Source organism: Semicossyphus pulcher, unplaced genomic scaffold (assembly GCF_022749685.1).
Source record: "Semicossyphus pulcher isolate SPU_LCO1_2020_fin unplaced genomic scaffold, fSemPul1.0.p SCAF_22, whole genome shotgun sequence".
Taxonomy (NCBI): domain Eukaryota; kingdom Metazoa; phylum Chordata; class Actinopteri; order Labriformes; family Labridae; genus Semicossyphus; species Semicossyphus pulcher.
In genome coordinates, this window is record NW_027211696.1 from 13,079,316 (window position 1) to 13,098,992 (window position 19,677).

General features: G+C 40.9%; 2 protein-coding genes across 3 annotated transcripts; both read right to left on the bottom strand.

The window, feature by feature from the left end:
* Positions 1–1,886: 1,886 nt before the first annotated feature.
* Positions 1,887–9,579, bottom strand: LOC138602165 (alpha-N-acetylgalactosaminide alpha-2,6-sialyltransferase 6-like). Of its 2 annotated transcripts, none has more exons than XM_069673580.1 (6): positions 9,504–9,579; positions 9,005–9,083; positions 8,052–8,246; positions 5,262–5,674; positions 5,062–5,169; positions 1,887–4,355 (listed from the first exon to the last, which is right to left on the bottom strand). In XM_069673580.1, exons 2-6 carry the CDS (start codon positions 9,026–9,028, stop codon positions 4,169–4,171), a joined length of 927 nt encoding a protein of 308 aa, XP_069529681.1. In that variant the 5' UTR covers positions 9,029–9,083; positions 9,504–9,579; the 3' UTR covers positions 1,887–4,168. The 2 variants fall into 2 exon arrangements, with proteins under 2 accessions (XP_069529681.1, XP_069529682.1); XM_069673581.1 differs by having other exon boundaries at positions 9,353–9,540.
* Positions 9,580–12,184: 2,605 nt separating this feature from the next.
* st6galnac4 (ST6 (alpha-N-acetyl-neuraminyl-2,3-beta-galactosyl-1,3)-N-acetylgalactosaminide alpha-2,6-sialyltransferase 4) lies at positions 12,185–19,428 on the bottom strand. Its single transcript, XM_069673171.1, has 5 exons — positions 19,114–19,428; positions 18,849–18,995; positions 16,642–17,051; positions 15,959–16,066; positions 12,185–15,471 (listed from the first exon to the last, which is right to left on the bottom strand). Exons 1-5 carry the CDS (start codon positions 19,123–19,125, stop codon positions 15,285–15,287), a joined length of 864 nt encoding a protein of 287 aa, XP_069529272.1. The 5' UTR covers positions 19,126–19,428; the 3' UTR covers positions 12,185–15,284.
* Positions 19,429–19,677: the final 249 nt, after the last annotated feature.

Here is a 19,677-nt window from a genome sequence, read left to right on the forward strand (position 1 = left end):
CTATTTACTTTGACGTCATTATCATTGACAATGGGGCAAACAGTTTCTTTTTACATTTCTTAAATCAGAAATATCAATTTAAGTCACATTTTATTACTAATCAATGCCTAAATTATGCCTTATTTTAATATTCAATTAAAATGTAATTTATTTATATTTGATTTGGGCAGTTTCATTCCTCCATAATCCTATAGTTTTTAAACAGCTTGGATTTTGGTGTCACATTTCATGGCTGTATTTGATCACTTTATTGTGGTTTGGCCACGATGCCAGACGCCACCACAATGGCAATTTGTATTTGGTTGTCTAACTGCACTCTCTTCGGGTTGCGATAGCATATTTATCTAACATTTTGTCTTTGGTTATTTGATGCAGATATGAAACTTTATATGCTTATGATCTGTTTTCTATTGCCCATGTAAATGTTTTACGGTTTACACGGGGTTCTGGCAAGGTTATGATTCAGGCTGTTTTTTATTTTATTGAATTGTTTTGAGTTGTAATTGGGCTGGAAACTGTCAATCAGATCTGGCAACACTGTTTCCATGGCGGGGCTGAGACAGAAGATCACAGCTGCCGTTACAGATGTTTCCAATGGTTTATTAAAGAGTTAGTGATGGAGGACAGTAAACAAAGACATGCTGGCAGACATTAACTTGTATTCAACATGTGTTTCATTTTCATAATTGGAGTTAGCATTTCTGACTGCTCAAACAGCTTTCACCTCAAACATCACACACAGAAGCGTAACGACTGCAGATGGTGCGAGAAAAGTGTCACAGCTCTCTTGTAATGTTAGTCATAGTTCAGCGTGTCTGAGGCCACGTCCACACGTACACGGGTATTTTTCATAAAGTAGCTTTTTCTCTGCGTTTTGGCCTTTCGTCCACGCGTTTTAGGTCACTGAAAACGGATCTTTTGTAAAACTCCGGCCAGGGTGAAGACTTTTAGAAACCGCGGAGACGTGCAGACGGGGTAAACAGTGTTTTTGGCTGGCGATGTCAGGCTGTGCGCCGTTATCTCCATGGTGACGCATTACTAATGAAGCGACACGCCTTGCAAAATTACGGACCTAACACAAACAGTGATGCTGAACAGGCCTTTTTACATGTTTACAAATATATGTACAGTTACTCGTCTAATAAATTGAGGAACAAAGGCGTGACCTTTGCATGACCGGGTTATATCGGCACCTGTTGGTGTGGAATTCCCATGACAGTGTTTCTGTTGTGTTTTTGCATTTTCGTTTGGACGGGGATTTTTTAATAACCGTGCCTGTGTGGACGAGGGTTTTTTTTAAAACGAAGCAGGCAAAAACTCTGTTTTCAATAATACCCATGTACATGAAGACTCGGCCTCAGTTTCTGAATGACTCAACAAATCACAGCACAATTTAGATGAACAAATGTCACACAGTTGGCTTTATGAGGGAGGAGATTAAACACAAGCCTGCAGTAAGAGAGAGTCAACCATCTTATTGTAGCACACCACTAGAGGCCTTGACAGCTCTTAGACTGTGTTCTCTCAATGCATGCTGCATGCATCAGTATTCCTCTTTATATTAGAATTTTGTTAGAGTTAGTTGTGGAGAAGTTTGATATGCGCTCTGGAAAAAATCTGATACAACAGGCCTGTAAATAATCCTTCCTGCATGAATGTAATTAGGTTTAAACTGTTATAGAGGTATTAACTAAACCTTTTAGGTCATTTTGAAGCCTGTAGTTTGTGACGCTGCTTTCAAGATTTATTCAGTGGTGTTTATAACTGTGGTGGATTAACGATTACAGACTGAGTGTGTCATGTCCATAAAATTAGAGCTTCTGTGTGGTAGATATTGACAGTGTTATTTATGGTCCTTAGTTCACTGTGAAATAAATGTTTATAAATTATACAAATCAATTATTTAATAAGCTTAAATCATATACAGAAAATACTGGAAATTTCAGGCGAATATCAATAAATTTAGCAGGCAATTTATTCTTAATTATGTAGTACAACAGTCAGTGCACTCTATATAATTTAATACTGTTGACTGACTTTTTAAAAATGAAATAATACAGGTGTCTAATCATCACTAATCAAGCACATAGCGTGCATATAGGTAAAGGCCGCTATTAAATGAATATTCTAGCCAAAAGCAACATAATTTAAGAAACTGCACCGTTTTCTGCTTCCACAATCAAAATTGTAATTTAATCGTGCAGTCCTCATATCAAAAATATTGATACATACCACTAAAATGCATTCTGTGGACTTTTTGAAATGACTCTGCATGCACTGGAATACACCCGAGGCAAAAATGTAATCACTACTAATAGCTTCAAATTGAGGGTGTAACAAGCGTCTGAGGTGAGCAGACTTGAAAATCCCTCTGTATAAAGTGACTGTTTCTCTAGAATACTCTTGGTGCTGTATAATCTCTGCAATCTGAATGTTCAGTTATTGCAAACAAGAATCACTTACGAACTCTGTTGTGACAGTTTCTTGCTGTTGAAACAACACAAATAAATCCCTGAATCTGAAGGAATCTACATGCTTCATCCTCATTATAATCTCTGTGAAGAGGATTCTGAGCTTCAAAGTATATCTTTCTGAATACTGGTCGAACCGTCTGTAGCACCAAGTGTCCTTTTCAGTTTGCAATGCCAATATTGGTCTTTTATATAGCAGTTGTATGGATGCTTTGGTTTAAGACTTTAAAGTGATAATCTGGAAGGTTTTCATTTAAATAAATGTTAAGTCACTATCTATCGCTGAATGAGATAACACAATGGTGATTGAGCCTATGGCCCACTGATGAAAGCCTTTGCATTTGCAGTATATAGTATTATTATGTGGTGACATTCGCAGAAAAAATCACAAATGGCGCCCAGTTAGTGATGCGTTTTCAATCACCCAGTAGTGGTTGGTCTGACAGAGAGGGTAGGCGGAGCTAAGCGGCTGCTTTTCCGGTCTCTGCAAGTGTTGCGAGTAAACAGTAATCTACTATGGCTGAACAAACAAAGAAAAGATCGATGACTACAGATACAACTTTAACAAGACTAGGTCAAAACCTAGTATGTGGCTGACCGCATCAGGTCAATGTGCGCTTTTGTGGGCAATGTGTTACAAGGACTGTCCTTATGAGGCTGATGACGACATGTTTGAAAGCAGGTGCGCGCTGTGGACGTAGGTGAGGAACGCGGACGACCAGCGGAGGAGCAGCCCCGTCTACTCCCCGAACAAAGTATCCAGAGCCGTATAGACAGAGAGTCGCATCAGCGGAGGTCCAATATGCTTCATGATCCGCCATTGCGATGTCGCAACTCTCTCTCTCTACAGCTGTGAAAGTACAGTCACTCACTCACTCACTCACTCACTCACTCACTCACTCAGTCAGTCAGTCAGTCAGTCAGTCAGTCACATACAGACCCGTGTGTAGGGCTGACCCCGGCAGTCAGCCAAAAATAAGTGAAATTCCAAAGAAAACTAATCGAATTTGACGCTCAGATGAAGGCAAACGAGGAGGAAAATCAAGAGTTACAACCGGAGCCAACCGTGGACGTCTGGATATCTGGGGAATGTACTGTAATTACCGTTTATCACCATAAGGTGCCGCCAAAGAGAATGAAACTGAAATCTTCAAGATTATCACTTTAAACACTGTTGCATAAAAAAATATTATTCAAGCTAACCAAAAAACAGATGTTAGAACTGTTGATGTCAAATTTGTAACAGTACACATGCCACAGAGCTCGGAGCTAATGGACAGCTAATATAGTGTAGTATTTTGGTAGGCCACTTAGTCATACCCAATGAGAACTCTGTTTGATATAATCCCCGAAACCTGGGAAACACAAGTGCAATTTCAATACATAATAACAAAAGTATTATAAACATGTAAAAAAATCTTCTTTAAATTCATATTCTGCTCTATTTACAAAAACACTTTTATCCACAGGGAATATACCTCTCAAAACTGAGACTCTGCGCTCTTTGACACTCCCGGACATCCCCTCCGTCTTTTGGTCCAATAATAGCTTATTTTTCCACGCAGCTCCTTCGTTCTCTCTTCGAGTCCTTAAAATAGCCGTCAATCCTCGTGTGTCTATTTAAATCTCATTTTAGGTGAAGTTACAAAGAAATCCCACTCAAAGCGCGCAGAGAGATCTCTTTTATAAAAGTCTTTTCACCATTTGGGGTGAGTGAAAGTGATGTTGTACTGCTTAGCCCAGCGTGCAAACACCTGTTTCTCTGTGATAAAGCGGTGGTGGTTCCCTCTGCGGCCGCTCTCGTTCTGCAGGTAGGTTAAACATTCATCAGGCCCCCTGGGCTTGTAGTAGTGGTAGGGCATCTTCTTCGATCCAGGTTTTTTTCTAGAAAAAGAAGTGTTTTAATCAGTATAACAACAAGATTATCTGGGATTATTATAATCTGGCAACATTATTTTTTAATCTTAGAATGAGCTCTTTAACTACAGAGGCAATGCTCCACAATGTTCCCACCATAGACTGTATTACAGAAGTGGACACAGCCACCTACTGCCACCAAATGTTTAACCGTTTAAATAGCCTTGAGTTTGGCATTTAGAGATAACCCTGTTTGAATGGAGGTTGGATATGCGTTGCTACGTCTCTAACCTGGTTGAGAGGTTGCCTCAACATTAATCTGTATTTACAGATTCTATCTCAACACTGACTTATCAATCAAAGGCAGCCAGGCCCTAAAGCATACTCTAATTTCCTCTAAATGAAATCATCATTTAAAAAAAGAACATCATGCTGTATTGAAGAAGACTTGAAACCATTTAATTATTAGGAACATCTGAGACGGAGGCTCATTTTCCCACCTGGTTATGTCTCTTCTGCATTAGCATCACTTTTAAAACTAGCGACTTCCATTCCCAAATACAGTTTATGGTTTCTACGGTACCCCGGAACGGACAAACATATCATCTCATATTTTAGTTTCCAGTCACTTTTAGGTTCTTCTACTGCTCGGAAGGAGAGAGTTAGAGGAGTGATTGCCCTAAATCAGCCCTAAATGCCAACATCTTTGGAGTAGTGTCATCACTATACTCACACGCAGTGATTGGGTGGAACCATCCCGTAAACTTTGATATTATCACAAATCTCAATGGCCATGACCATGGTGAACCAGCCTGTGCTCAACCATGAGTGAGATTTTTGTCTGAGCAAAAGAAACCAAATGGAAAACAGTGTTAGTGAAAGTGTGGGGCTGAAACACAAATACATTGAATTTACACAACCTTATCTTCTCACCTGTCTCGTCCCGTCTCCCTATGAAACAGATTATCAAATCTGCGCATCTTGCTGGGCGTGACACTGAAACAAGACAAGTTGCTGTAGGTCGTACTGACCCTCTGAATCAATCTATACAAGGTCCCTTTAGCATCCTTCCCTATCTTGTTCGGGGGTCCCCAGAAGATGATCATAGGGTTGCCGTCTGTCCGTTGCAGGAACTCATTAGGCCTGCGAACCACCCTGAACACACTGGAGTGGGCTACGACCCTCAGAGTGGTGCGGTTCCCCACGTCAGTCTCGTACCCCATCGTGGGGGCATCATTCATACGGATCACACACTCCGTACGGTCGATCTCTTCTCCTGCTCCAGTGCCCAAGATGTGGCTGGAGCTCGTCACCAGCACACAGGTATGACAGCGCAGGGACATATTCTGAAAGGTAAAGACAACAATACACTTTTCAATGTAATATCCATTATTAATAGTGTGTTGACTATTGACTAGAAAGAAAACTAGGGGCTAAAACCAGTTTCAGCATCCTTTAAAGGGGGGGTATTATGCTAATTTCAAGCTTCATATTTCACTCTGTGATACCTGTGGAGTAGCTTAGCATCATTTACATACATACACACAGGTTTGTATATGACTAACTGACTAAGTGACGAAACTTCCACAGCCGTAGAGAGAGAGAGTTGCGACATCGCAATGGCGGATCATGGAGCATATTGGACCTCCACTGACGCGACTCTCTGTCTATACGGCTCTGGATACTTTGTTCGGGGAGTAGGCGGGGCTGCTCCTCCGCTGCCCGTCCGCTGTCCTCACCTACATCCGCAGCGAACACCTGCTTTCAAACACGTTGTCATCAGCCTCATAAGGACAGTCCTTGTAACAAATTGCCCACAAAAGTGCACATTGACCTGATGCGGTCAGCCACATACTAGGTTTTGACCTAGTCTCGTTGAAGTTGTATCTGTATAGTAGATTACTGTTTACTCGCAACACTTGCAGAGACCGGAAAAGCAGCCTCTTAGCTCCGCCTACCCTCCGGGTAGACCCACTCAGTCAGCTCCGACCTTTTAAGAAACCATGCCCCTACAAGCCCTGTTGCCTGTCGCTGCTGCCACCGAGACCAGATTCAGACCATGTACATGACGCAGACCTAAAAAGCCTTTGTTCACAATGTCCAAGGCAAACGTTCACAGTGAGTAATGTGTTACTCAGTAAACAGGAAGCAGGACTGTATTTGTTATAACTAATGAGGATGAGAAGTACCACACTGTCCTCAGGGAAGTTTTTCACAACTGCTAAAAATATTAACTTCTCTAACACGGTAAAAGTCTGCAGAGATGTTGGTCAAGCACATAGTCAAATATCAACTGTTGGATGGATTACGCAGAATCACTATTAGTCAAATAGTGTCACAATGAAATGGTATTTGACGGGTCTCTTCATTTATTGGCTGCATTGCCGTTATATTTGGTACACAAGTTCATGTGTCATCCCCACAGGGTGAGTTGTAATTACTAAGGTAAGATATTTTAACATTTCATCCAGCACCATAATAAGGTCATTCTTTTGTTCAGGGGCAGCTGTGTTGCACACGAATCTGAGAAGCCAAACCCATCCATTCATTATTTATACCGCTTATCCTGTTCAGGGTCGCGGGTCGCGGGGGCGGGGGAGCCTATACCAGCTGTCATTGGATGGGAGGCCAGTCAGTCACAGGGTTGACACATAGAGACAGACAGCCTTTAACGCTCACACTTAGGACAATTTAGCATCACCAATGAACCTAACGAGCATGTCTTTGGACTGTGGGAGGAAGTACCTGGAGGGAGCCCACGCATGCACGGGGAGAACATGCAAACTTCGTCTGAACCGGGGTTTGAACCACGAACCTTCTAGCTGTGAGGCAACTACGCTAACCACTGCACCAAGAAGCCAAACCCTGAACCCTAAAGTCACCCGACGCTTACCAAAGGTGTGTTTTAATAAGAAACAGTTGAGCATCTGCAATCGCTTTATGAGTTAGCAATTACTTTGGTTAATTTCTAAACTAATGACATCAATCAGCATCAGCTCTAATTGTGTTTCTCTAATTAGAAAATACCAACATCCTCAACCAAGATGAGGAAGGTGGAAAAACCTGCTTAGCATTTACCTTCGAAGCACCACAGAAACGCCAGCATGGCTCTATACTCTTTGTGTAGTTATATAAAGTTTACATAACCAGGTTCAGGAGATGTTGCAAATATAAAAGGCTCATGGCAACAACAACCTCACACTTCTGGAAATAGTGAGTAGTGCTTAGATGGCTATGACTATGATGAACAAATACTGCGCTAACAGGCAGAGAGAAAGCTCAGATCCAGAATAAGGAGATGTGGGAAATCCTCAGGAAGCAGTTCACCTACATTTTCAGTTTCTGTTCTGGAGATGACTGATCTCTTGCGGTACATTTTAAATAATTCCCTGATATGTCTAACAAAGGCTACAGCTGCCTCCTCTTGTGATGTGGAGGTAACTGTTGATTTCCTTTCACTGTTAATAACAATATGTTTTGTAAAGGGATAGCACTTTGTTTTGTGCAGTTTACTTTCATCCTTGCTACATTTGAAGTATTGAAAATAGTTTTACACTGTTTCTAAACACACACATGTCCAGAGCAGCAGGGATAAATACACTTCACTTCTGCTGCATCCCTTACCCCTCCTCAAGTCACATGACATGCAGCATACTAGTGTTGTTTTAACCTTATCTCACTGCAATAGAATCACTTCTGTTTGCGTACAGACCATTAACATACCTTGTTCCCACTTACTGGCACATATCCTTCTCTGCCAGCCCACTTCTTCAGATCTGTGGTCATTAGGGCATGATTTGTGGCCACGTGGAAGGGAGCGTAGACGTCATCGCTAACATTGTTAGAGCCATACAGGATGAGGAGTGTCATCAAGACAAAGATGGCCGCCAAGATCACCATCCTGTGGCTCTGTTGTCCCTGCAATGTAAGCAACAGTGGTGATAGATAGATAGATAGATAGATAGATAGATAGATAGATTTACTCAAGTAATGCACTTTACTCAGCCACTTCATACTCCTTCTCCACTCCTTTTTAGAAGGAATTATGGTTCTATTCACTCCAGAACTTCACTCATGAGCTACAGTTTCTTTCAAATTTTAGATTTTGCATGCAATGACCTGATAAAATGTAATTCCTCATTAAAAAGTAAAACAACCCAATGTTTTATAAGACTAAAGCTGAAACCATTGGACAAGTAATTCAACAGTCAAGAAAAAGGTGATTTATCATTTAATATACATACTGTGCCTATCCTATTATTGATATTTGCATTGTTACATTGCACCAGCAGGCTCTTTCTCTTTCTCTTCTCAACAATTGTTGTGGGCTGGGCTGGGTCTAATGCAATCTATACAATTTAACAATAGGCTATAAATCACAGAGCTACAAAGAGAGTACTTTCACTTTAGGTACCTAAAGCATTTTATTCTGTATCTAAACATGTTCAATCCAGGACTAGTATTTTATACACTGAGATGTTCAAACGAATCTGAATAACACTTACGACTACAAAGCTTTCTTGTCATTATACTGATGTGCAAGACAACAAATACAACGAAAACGCGAGAAGAAAAAGTGAACTTGTAGACATTAAAAGACAATGACAATCATGCATGGATGTAAAACGCTTTAAAATGCTCATACTGACAATAATAACAGTATTAGAAAGGCTTACCTTGCCGTTGAGCCTGAGCCCCATGCTTTCTGATCAGGCAGTGAACCAACACACTGACTGTTACTATCTCTCATCATACCTGGCAAGAAGAGAACGAACGAGCGTCAACATCCAAATCTATCTCTGCTATTTTTATGCAGCGTCTTTTTACAGTAGGCTATGTGACATCAAATATGAAGATCAGTTTTAGTAGATAATAAAACAGCAACAACACGCTAAGCAACGTTACCGTTATTCAAAGTAATTCATCTAAATAGAAACATGCTAATTAGTCTCGCAGAAAGGCATGCTAATAATTATCTAATAAACAACAAGCTATAAAATGTGATTGTTTTGACAGACAAATACCGTGTTACGCTGCCATTCGCCGCCTATTGTTGACGTCCCTTTACTGAAAATCTTTTTTAAAACGAAATCCCGGCAATGTGATTAAGGCATTAACTAAGGTGTCATATCAAACGTGTTGGTATTAACGCCAGTGATTGTTAATCCGCTTTACCGTTTCATGGCCTTTGCGGTTCTGCTCTGTTGACGTCTCCCTCATCTCTCGCGCAGCGCGCACCCCATTTTCCTGCACCACTTCTGACGTCATCATCACGTCTCCCACTGCAGCACCGAGATGAGTTGTGTAGGGGGCTGACCAACTTCAGTAGTACCGGGGTTGTTACAGTTAAAGGTGCTATAAGGACTTTTATCTGGTTATGAAACAGACTGAAATTAATTCTGATTGCTCTGTATGACCTACAGAAGCAAACCAGGCCATCAGCAACAAGATTGATGATTTCTATTTAGTTATTTTTAATGCCTGAAACCTTTGGGGTAGGTGTCAGATGCAGCGATTAACTGCATGCTGCCTTTGTTTATGTTTTCCAGGGCAAACATTTAAAGTGAGTGATACATGTGACTGTTAAAGAAAGCAGGATGAGATTTTTTGTACAGGACGAAATCAGTAAAGAGATAAGAGGTGCGGCGTGGTCCACAGGGGGCGGCAAAATAAACACAAACCAAAAGTTCCTCACAAAAAACTAAGACTAAGACTAAAATTAGCTGTAAAAAAAAATGTTTCGCATAAAAATAAAAACTACAAAACGCCTTTTAAGGTCACTGAAAACAGATCTTCTGTAAAACTCCGGCCAGGGTGAAGACTTTTAGAAACTCTTCCACAGAGACGTGTAGACGGGGTAAACAGCGATCTGGCTCGTGACGTCTGGCGCCATTATCTCCATGGTGACGCGTCACTAATGAGGCGACATTCCTTGCAAAATGACGGACGTGACAAAAACAGTGATGAACAGGACCTTTTTACACGTTTACACATGTACAGTTACTCGTCTAGGATTTTTTATAACCGTGCTTGTTTGGACAGGATTTATTTTTTTAATCGAAGGAGGCAAAAACTCGTGTACGTGTAGACATGGCCTAAAACTAAATAGAATCAGATCAGTAAAATCAGATCAGTTATCGTTTCCCCCCTCGATTCACACTGTGGTTGCTATAGCTACCACTTTGTCCTGCTCTGTTTGAATTCACAAGAGACACTGGCCTAATAAAAAGGCCTAATGAAAATCATATTTGATACCATGCATTCATTCATCCGACCCTTTTCAGCTTCTTTAAATCAAGGCTTTCCTCTAAATACCTGAAAAGTTAAAACAAACTAACTAACTAACTAAACTAAACTAAAACTAGTCAAGTCCTCAAAATAAAAATAAAACGACTTATGAACTCGTAAAACTAAAACTAAACTGAAAAAATAAAAAATAAAAACTAATGAAAATTACAAAACTACAATAACTGTGGTTTGTACAACAGGCAACACACAACCAACATGAGAGAAGATACATCGTCATTCTGAAGCTTCTTGAAACATATATAGTGGTCTTAAGGGTATAATAAGTAGGATTTTCCGAGACATATAAAATATAGACTTTTACAAATATAATGTAATATAAATCATCACTTATGGACCTCTATACACGTGTGTTGGTGAGTGTGTGTGCAGACCCTTCTGAGACCCTTCCCTCTGCATCTCTTCTGTTGTTTTGCTTTGCACGGGACGTTTTCATGAGGAGCGCTGTTGTGGTTCTCTGAGCCAATCACAACGTATAGGTGAGTGTGGGAGTGGTTCAAATTAGCAACTGGGCCCCATTCAGAGCGGCGATCATGGCGGAAGAGCGATGCAGAGTCGGCCTTCTTTCTGTTGGACAGGTAGGTCCCTCAAACTGGGTAGGACAAGCTAACCGGCGGTTAGCATGCTAGCGCAATGGTAACTGGCGGTTAGCATGGTAGTGCAAAGGTAACCGTGATGCTGTCGTTAGCCCGGCGTGTTGTCGCACGGGAGAGCGAGAGTGAGCTTATGGTGGTGAAGAGTCCAGGAGGAGGGGCCCAGTTTGAATGTGTTGTTGACAAAATGCAAGGACAACGTGGTCATTGCTAAACAAATGTGTAAAAGGAAGATCTTCACAGGGGTTCCTCGGGAAGTTTGAAAGTCTTGAACAACAGTTTCTACAGATGTATAAAGCTATTTTTTTATTGATTCTTTGCCACAGAGGTTTTGGTTTGGAATCCAAATTACTTTAAGTAAACAATTTTTATTTTCCTATACACTCTGCTGTATGTTGTCTCCCCTTTCCCTAGCATGCTGCGTTTCCCCTTTTTTAAAGTGTCTAAGTTTAAAAATATGTTTTCAATGTACTACATAACATTCTGGGTAATTATGTAGATTCATATCTTATGAGGCCTACTTTTGAACTCTAAATTAATTGATAAATGAAAGGTTTCTTCATAGGCTGTCTGCATAAACTTAAATGAGTCACATAATTAATCCATTTACCATCTCTTTAAATAGAAAATTGAGTAATTTAATCATATTCTTATAATGGGTACATGTATAGGATTTCAAGTTAAAAGTAATGGTGTGTATTTATGTAAATGACATAAAAATGTGTTTGGAAATAAAAGTGTAGTCCCTTCTAGAGGGTGTAATTCTAGTTCTGTAGGAAGACTAGTCCTGAGAAGACACTGTATCTAATCTATACAACGCACATGTGGATGGACAAAGGCGGTGCTTAGCCTCTAACTGAATTCACATGTGTAGGTGAAGTGCTCTAACCGAGACAGAGGCTGTAGAAAAGGTTTCAGTAGTGAATCTCACACACAAGCAGATTGTATTTAACGGCAGGTTTATTCATGTTTACAACCATCTGCACTGAAAAGTGGTCATGTTCACATTCAAGTTTTTACTTTATACAGGTAACAGTTTATGTTTGAAATATACCTTACAGTGAAATACTTTGACACAGTAGTTTGCGCAGTAGTGCAAATACTAATAATCTTTGGAATTAGTCACTAAATAATTATAATGCAATAAAAAGGCAGCGCAGTATTTTTCCATTGTAAACAGGCAGTAAAATAAAAAGGGTAAACCATTTTTATTTTATTTTAGAAGACAAGTAACTCATTTTGTATTCAACAGTGTGTTAGTCAGCCATAGATCGCCTGTGGGCTGAATATTAGAGGAATGCCGTCAGTGCTTCTGAAACAGGAAGTGGCAGACACTTAAAGTGATAATCTCAAAGATTTTCCTTTAAAGAGGGGGTATTATGCTGTTTCACATTTTAAGACATATATATAAAGTTACAATGTTGGATGTACAGACTAAACGTGGGTGAAGTTTCAAATCTGTAGGTAAAAGTATGTTGGAGTAATCCCCAGGCTTCTCAGCTCAGTCTGCAGGCTGCTGTGAACAGCAGGTTTCACACAGGTTTGTGACGTCATCAAGTGCAGCCAGCGCATGCTTCAGAGAGCTGACTTATCAGAAGAAAGCATGTGTAAAAGGGCTGTGTTTCTTAAAGGTACAGAGCTGACTGAGTTTTTTAAACTGTAAATTATGCTAAGCTACTCCACAGGTATCACAGAGTTAAGTATGAAGCTTGAAATTTGCACACCCAGCAGTGGTTGGTCTGCCAGAGCTAAGCGGCTGTTTGTTACTGCAAGTGTTGTGAGTAAACAGTAATCTACTATGGCTAAACAAACAAAGAAAAGATCAATGACTACAGATACAACTTCAAGAAAAAGAAACAAATTCGACGCTCAGATGAAGGCAAACAGTCTAAAAAGAAAAGCGACCGTCAGCGAGGAAAATCAAGTTACAACGGGAGCCAACCGTGGACGTCACACACGCAACACTGCCTGGATATCTGGGAAGTGTGCTCCCGCAATTACTGTCTATCGCCTTCGGGTGCCGCCAGAGACAAAGAAACTGAGATTATCACTTTAAAGTCTCTGAAATTACATTTAGTATTGTCAGTTTTAGGGTCGGTATACACGTCATCAAATAAACATACTGCATGTCGCTCATGTTTCACCACTGTAGAATAACTGCTGAATCACGTCGACATGTGCACATAGAATGATTGTGTTACATCACAAGCTTAGTACTGCTACTTCAAGCATTTACACAGTGTAGCTTTTTGCAGTTAGTGTAAGACATCAGGGTAAAGCTTCAACATCAAACTTTACAGAAGCAAACTGTTGAGCGATGATGACTTTCTTAGCTTTGAGCATGACTCGCAGGAAGACGTCATGAAACAGACATGACAATTCTGTATCAACTTCCTGTCATCTAAAGCAGCGTCATATCTTAAGGCAAAATACTGTACATGTTACCTGGTGAGAACAATACTGTTTGTTTGATAGACAGAAAATTAATCCTAAAATGTCTTGGCAATCAGTCATCATTCTTTATGTAAAAATGCAAACATTATTTGCTGGTTATCATGATTGTAAAGTGGATAACTTTTCAACGTCATTTATGAGTTCTGTTAAACTGTGATCAACCTTTCTTTAACATTTGTCTGATAAGTTTGTTTACCAAACGATTACATGAGAAAGTAGTGCTTATTGTAGCTGCAGCATGAAATAAAACATTGTGTGGAATCCGACAAAACATCAAGGCACCGGTATAAAGAAATGACAGTTTGTAAGCTTTGGTATAAACTGGTTTTAGTTTGTAGTTTAGTGGCTTAATATTCTTCATCAACATCAACTCTGATATATGGCTTTACATCGCAGACATATTCAGTAATACTGAGGATGGTGCTCACCACCTGTTAGCAGCTCATTTACTATTTTATATTTATGGTTGAAGATGAGGGCGACACAGTTACTTAGAAGGTTCTTGTCTTGGTCTTTCTGTTTAGAGTTTGCATGTTTGTGAGGGTTCTATCTGGGTATTGAATGTGTGATTATTAAAGGGCCAGTTCACCTCTTTCAACCTCGATCCTATCATGCTATTATGGGGAGCTAATGGCATTACAGTAGGAAAAAAAATGCAATTTCTCTCTTTGCCTTTGGAGGACGCTATCCGCTTCTCCAATGGGCCCTGGAAAACCTACGCCACACTTTGTGTGGCACTAAACGAGTCATCTGGCGGAGGCCAGGGAGCTCGCTAAACTACCCTACCTCAATCTAGGACGCTCCCCTCCGATGTCATGTCTCGATCAAAATCGTCAGGTTTGAAATGTAGACTGCGGACCTGAAGATTTTTTAGACTATCCACCGGTATATTCTCGTTGTATTTGGATTCTGTGCCGCTCTGAGTCATTGCCTTCAGCGAAAACGGTATTATTTCACTCCAGCGTCTCTCGCTGGGCCGTTCCTTTCAGAGGGAGCGGCGCAATGCACGCTGGGTGTAGTAGGAATGTAGAATGGGCGAAACCACGAGCTGTTTGTACAACTTTCTCCACAGCTATGCCGCCAATTTCAAATATAATTGCTTCTATCGATTACAGAGAACACCAGCTTTGACTGACAGCGGCTTTTTCCAGGGGAGAACTGCTCCTTTAATGTGAGTGTGAGTGTGAAAGGTTGTCTGTCTCTATAGCCTTCTTTACACTGCAGTTCCGCCTCAGCGCCGTAACGAAGAGGAGTAATAATCCCGACTTGAACTGGCAGTGTAAAAAAGGGCTTATGTTTCAACCCTGTGATTGACTGGCGATCAGTCCAGGGTGTATCCCGCCTCTTGCCCAATAACAGCTGGGATAGGCTCCAGCCCGCCTGTGACCCTGGACAGCATAGGTGGTATACATAATGGATGGATGGATGTAGATCATTTCATCCACTATGAGTCACTATCAAATGTGGCCCTTTACTACTTAAATCGACTTGTAATAATGTAGTGTATTTGATAAAGTTCATGCTCAGGTAACAACAAAGAGGAACAAAAGCCATCAAAAGAGAATACCACTGTACAAAAATGGAACATCTTCTGCGTCCTTCTCTAGGGGCTCCATGAGGGGTGTTTAAACTCAATCACGTGCCGCGTTGCCCACTTGGCATAGATGGCCTTCTCGGTGATAAATCGATGACCCCCATGTCGAGTGTTCTCGTGAAACTTGTACATCCTGCACTCATCGATCCTGCTCTTCTCATAGTAGTGGTAAGGCACAGAGCTTTGATTGGCTCTGCTGTTAGGAGGAGTAAAGCACCAAGTTAGGATAGTTCATGATGTAAAATGATGTGACAAAAACACGGAGATAAAGTAGAGCTCATAGACTGTGTAACAGAAGAGGATGTAGCCTCTTGGTTTCGCAAGTGAAACCAATGCTGAATACCTTTCTGGCAATTCTGCCTAATGGCCAGCAGGGGGAGATGACACTGCTTGTATGGTTTATTATCTCAGTAAACATTTTAAATATGAGTTTATGGTTTCAATTGCTAGTTCCAAGACTTCTCCAACACAGCTTGAAAAATGCTGCTCCCAATTACAGTTAAATAGATGACAAAGGAAGGTTTGGTTCAGAGCATGGCTACCTGTGACTGACCAAAAAGCCCCACCAAAGTGCCAAACTCTAGGCTTCAAAACAGCCCGTCAAAGACCAGAAGGAGACTTCAAGGTGGCTATATCCACTTCCTTTATACAATCTTTGTATGGATCCTAAAATCAGGTCTCACCTGCAGTAGTTATCATCGATCATTCCATAAACACTGATGCTGTCGCAGATTTCCATAGCCAGAATCATTGTGAAGAATCCGGTGCTGAGAAACGCCCCCGTCTGCATTCTGAGTGAGAGACGCCAAACATACATATTTAAAGCTCTTTCAAAATAAAAGCCTAAGACGAAATGTAACGGTCAAGGTAACATTAAAAACTCAAAGAGTTAAATAATATTAGTCAGAGTTTGGAGACAGTTATTTGACCTTCAATGTACTTATGTCCGTATTTATTAACGTAGCAGAGATACAAATTAATTTAAAGTGATAGTTCGGATTTTTGGACACCAAGTTGTATGAAATACAAACTGAAACCGGCCTGCCGCGGGCGTAGTGATACTGGATTTGTTAAGAGAGAAAATAGTGCCAAAAAAGCTGCTGATGCTTTTGTGTTGAAAGTGGATCACCATCGCCTGCGTGTTGTTTTTTTAGGGTAAAACTTTTTGGCTTCATGACCTTGGCATCTCACCGGAACTACTTATTCTACAATCAGAACCGGACAGAACTCCGACAATGGGACTCTGTGAGTAAGCTAAAAGCTTTGCATCCACTACACTGCTATCTTAATGTCCAAACATCCGAACTGTGACTTTAATGTCTTTGATTCTGTATATTTACTTTGCTTCAGCTCTTCTGTACTGTACCTGTTTTTCCCTGTTTCATTCTGAAAGACACTATCGCAGTGTTGAATCTGCTCTCTGGTCACAGCGTACATTCTGACGTTTGGATACTTTTGTGCTATTTTCAGGAGCGCATTGAAGATCCGTCCCTTCCCGTCTTGCCGCATGTTCCTCTCAGGACCCCAGAACACGTACATGGTGTCGGCCGATTGCTGGAAATAGTAGCTCTCGTCTTTAACCAACCGGGGAACGCTGGTGTGAGACACAACCCGAAGACTGGTGCGGCCACCTACGTCTTTCTCAAACCCCCGTGTGGGCGCATCGTTCATCCGGATCACGCATCCGATCTCGTCTATGTCTTCTCCGGCGCCGGCTCCGAGCATCTGGCCTGAGCTGGAGACCAGGGCACATCGGCTGCAGTGCATGTCCAAGAACTGTTGAGAAAGAGAGCAGGGTGAGGAAGATGCAAGGTTTTCATTTGTTTTTCACAGTTTCTTTGAGCTCAGTATCACCTGTACTGTGTGTATTAATGTTAAATGGATCCCTGACCTGTTTTGTGTTTGCTTCTATGGAATGCCCTTGAAGTTCTTGTCAAGCATAAGCTGGACTTTAATAATACCAGTGCTCTAGGTCAGGGGCACCTACACTTTTTTATGTAGGTTACACATAAGGATTTGGAAAGGTCAGAGGTCTGAAGCAATGCAAACAAAACATAAACAATTATACAAGTCAACGATTTGTCCATAAAATACAAAAGCTTCAAAAAACAATTCCTATCTGCAGTGCTGACTACTCTGCAAAACCTGCTGGAGAGTTACAGCTTTAGGTGTAATTTATTTACCCTCCACGGTCCAAGTCACTTAAGCAATAAGTCACAAACTACACTGGGGCAAAACTCCCCACTAGAGCTCTGTAAAAATGAGAAATTAATTGAAAGGAATTATATTATTAACTGCAAAATCTGCCTTACATTTTCCAGTTCCAGCTTTAAAGCTTCTTTGGGTTGAACTATTTGTTGATCAGAACAAGAATTCTGATAAAGTCATATTGAGCTTTGGGAAATTAGGACATTAAAGTACTAATCACAAAGTTCTCAGTTTCGTTCTATTTGGCGCCACCTTATAAAAGGCAATTGCGGGCGCATACGTCCTAGATAACCACGTCCACGGTTGGCTCCCTTTGTAACGGTTGTAACTCTTGATTTTCCTCGCTGACAGTCGCTTTCCTTTTCAGACTGTTTTCCTTCATCTGAGCGTCAAATTTGTTTCTTTTTCCTAGAATTTTCACTTATTGTTGAAGTTGTATCTGTAGTCATCGATCTTTTCTTTGTTTGTTCAGCCATAGTAGATTACTGTTTACTCGCAACACTTGCAGAGACCGGAAAAGCAGCCTCTCTGGCAGACCAACCACTGCTGGGTGATGGAAAACGCGTCACTAACTGGGCGCCGCTTGTGATTTTTTCCGCGAAAGTCGGTACAGACGCCCAGTCTGTAATACTGCGAATGCAAAGGCTTTCATCAGTGGGCCATAGGCTCAATCACCATTGTGTTACCTCATTCAGCGATAGATAGTGACTTAACAGACATTGATTTAAATGAAAATCTTAGATTAGATTATATCTTTAACTATTTATCACTTTTTACATTGCATAGACAAAGTAATTAATCAATTCATTGGAAAATTGGGCATTGGCAGTAAATTTTAATGGTAAAATAATGATGATTTCTATCCCTATTCCTCACCAGTATCTGCCTACAGTGTGATATTCACACACTATGTCTGGACATCGTAAAGCTCCTACGAGGAACTTTTGGTTTGTGTGGACAGAGTGGTCCCTTTTATGTCTTAGCTGATTTTCAGTATCTGCTGATTATGGCTTTAAAATGACCGGCATTGGTCAATATGTCATTTTTCTGCCGATACTTTCCGCTGATAAAACAACGCTTTATTTACGACTAAATGCCTGATGATTATAAACAACTATAAAGAAATAATCGATCTTGTAGCTGTTGGCCTTGTTTGCTTTTGTAGCTCATTTAGAAGCTTCAGTGTTAATTTAAGTCACAACTTAAATCATGGTTTCACAACCATCGGAAAACTCCTCACAGGAGCTTTAAAAGCAACGTTTCATAATAAAAATGTGTAGCATCCAAAACAATTTTTAGGTTCATTTATAACCAATAAGCTTTAAACGCACATCTGGGGAAGCTGACCCACGCCCTGCCTCTAACCTGATCAATCCTGGCTGGGCCGATCCTCATGTAGCCCTTGATATCGGAGCTTTTCTCAGCGAGGGTCAGATCGTCCCGCGTGATCACATGTCCAAACCAGAACAACAGAGGGAGGCTCAGGCTGAGAAGACAGAGCCCGCGGAGCATCTGTATGCGATCAGAGGAGTGAAGCAGAGGGGTTTAGTGTTGAACTGGTACACATGTACTGAACATGAACATCTGGCTAATATAGAGAGCACACATTGCATTAAATGACAGGTCTTACCAGAGATTTCATATCAAGCCCTTTGGGGAAGCCCTGACCCAGAGAGTCTCACAAAACTCATCTTTCCAGCCGATTTAACTCCAGGGAGGAGTGGCGAGAAAGACAAGCCGAGGCATGGACGAATTACGATCAAAAGGTATCATACACATTTTAATGGCTGCTCTCGGTCAACTCTAATAAGTGTTCTCAAATCCAGAATCCTCTTCTTTTCGGTGTAACATTTGTCCTTTATCGCCTGGCAGACCACAGTTCCAATAATCTTTCCCAGTCTACAAGATGTCGGTATTAACTATAATCTTAAAGCTGTGCGGTCGACATGAGTTGACACAGTAGCCTACTAAATATTGTTTTAAAATCACACTGTGTTCCTCTACCAAAAACAAGGCTTCCGGTCCGCAACAAAAGTCTCACCTGGATACCTACAACATAAGAATCACATATATACTTACAGAAAAACCTGGTCTTGAATATTGTTGTCTTACAAACAGTAGATTGAAGGTTTAGGTTTAGGTTACTGCATGAGAAATATAGCACAACGCAATACTTACAAACCTATATTTACTT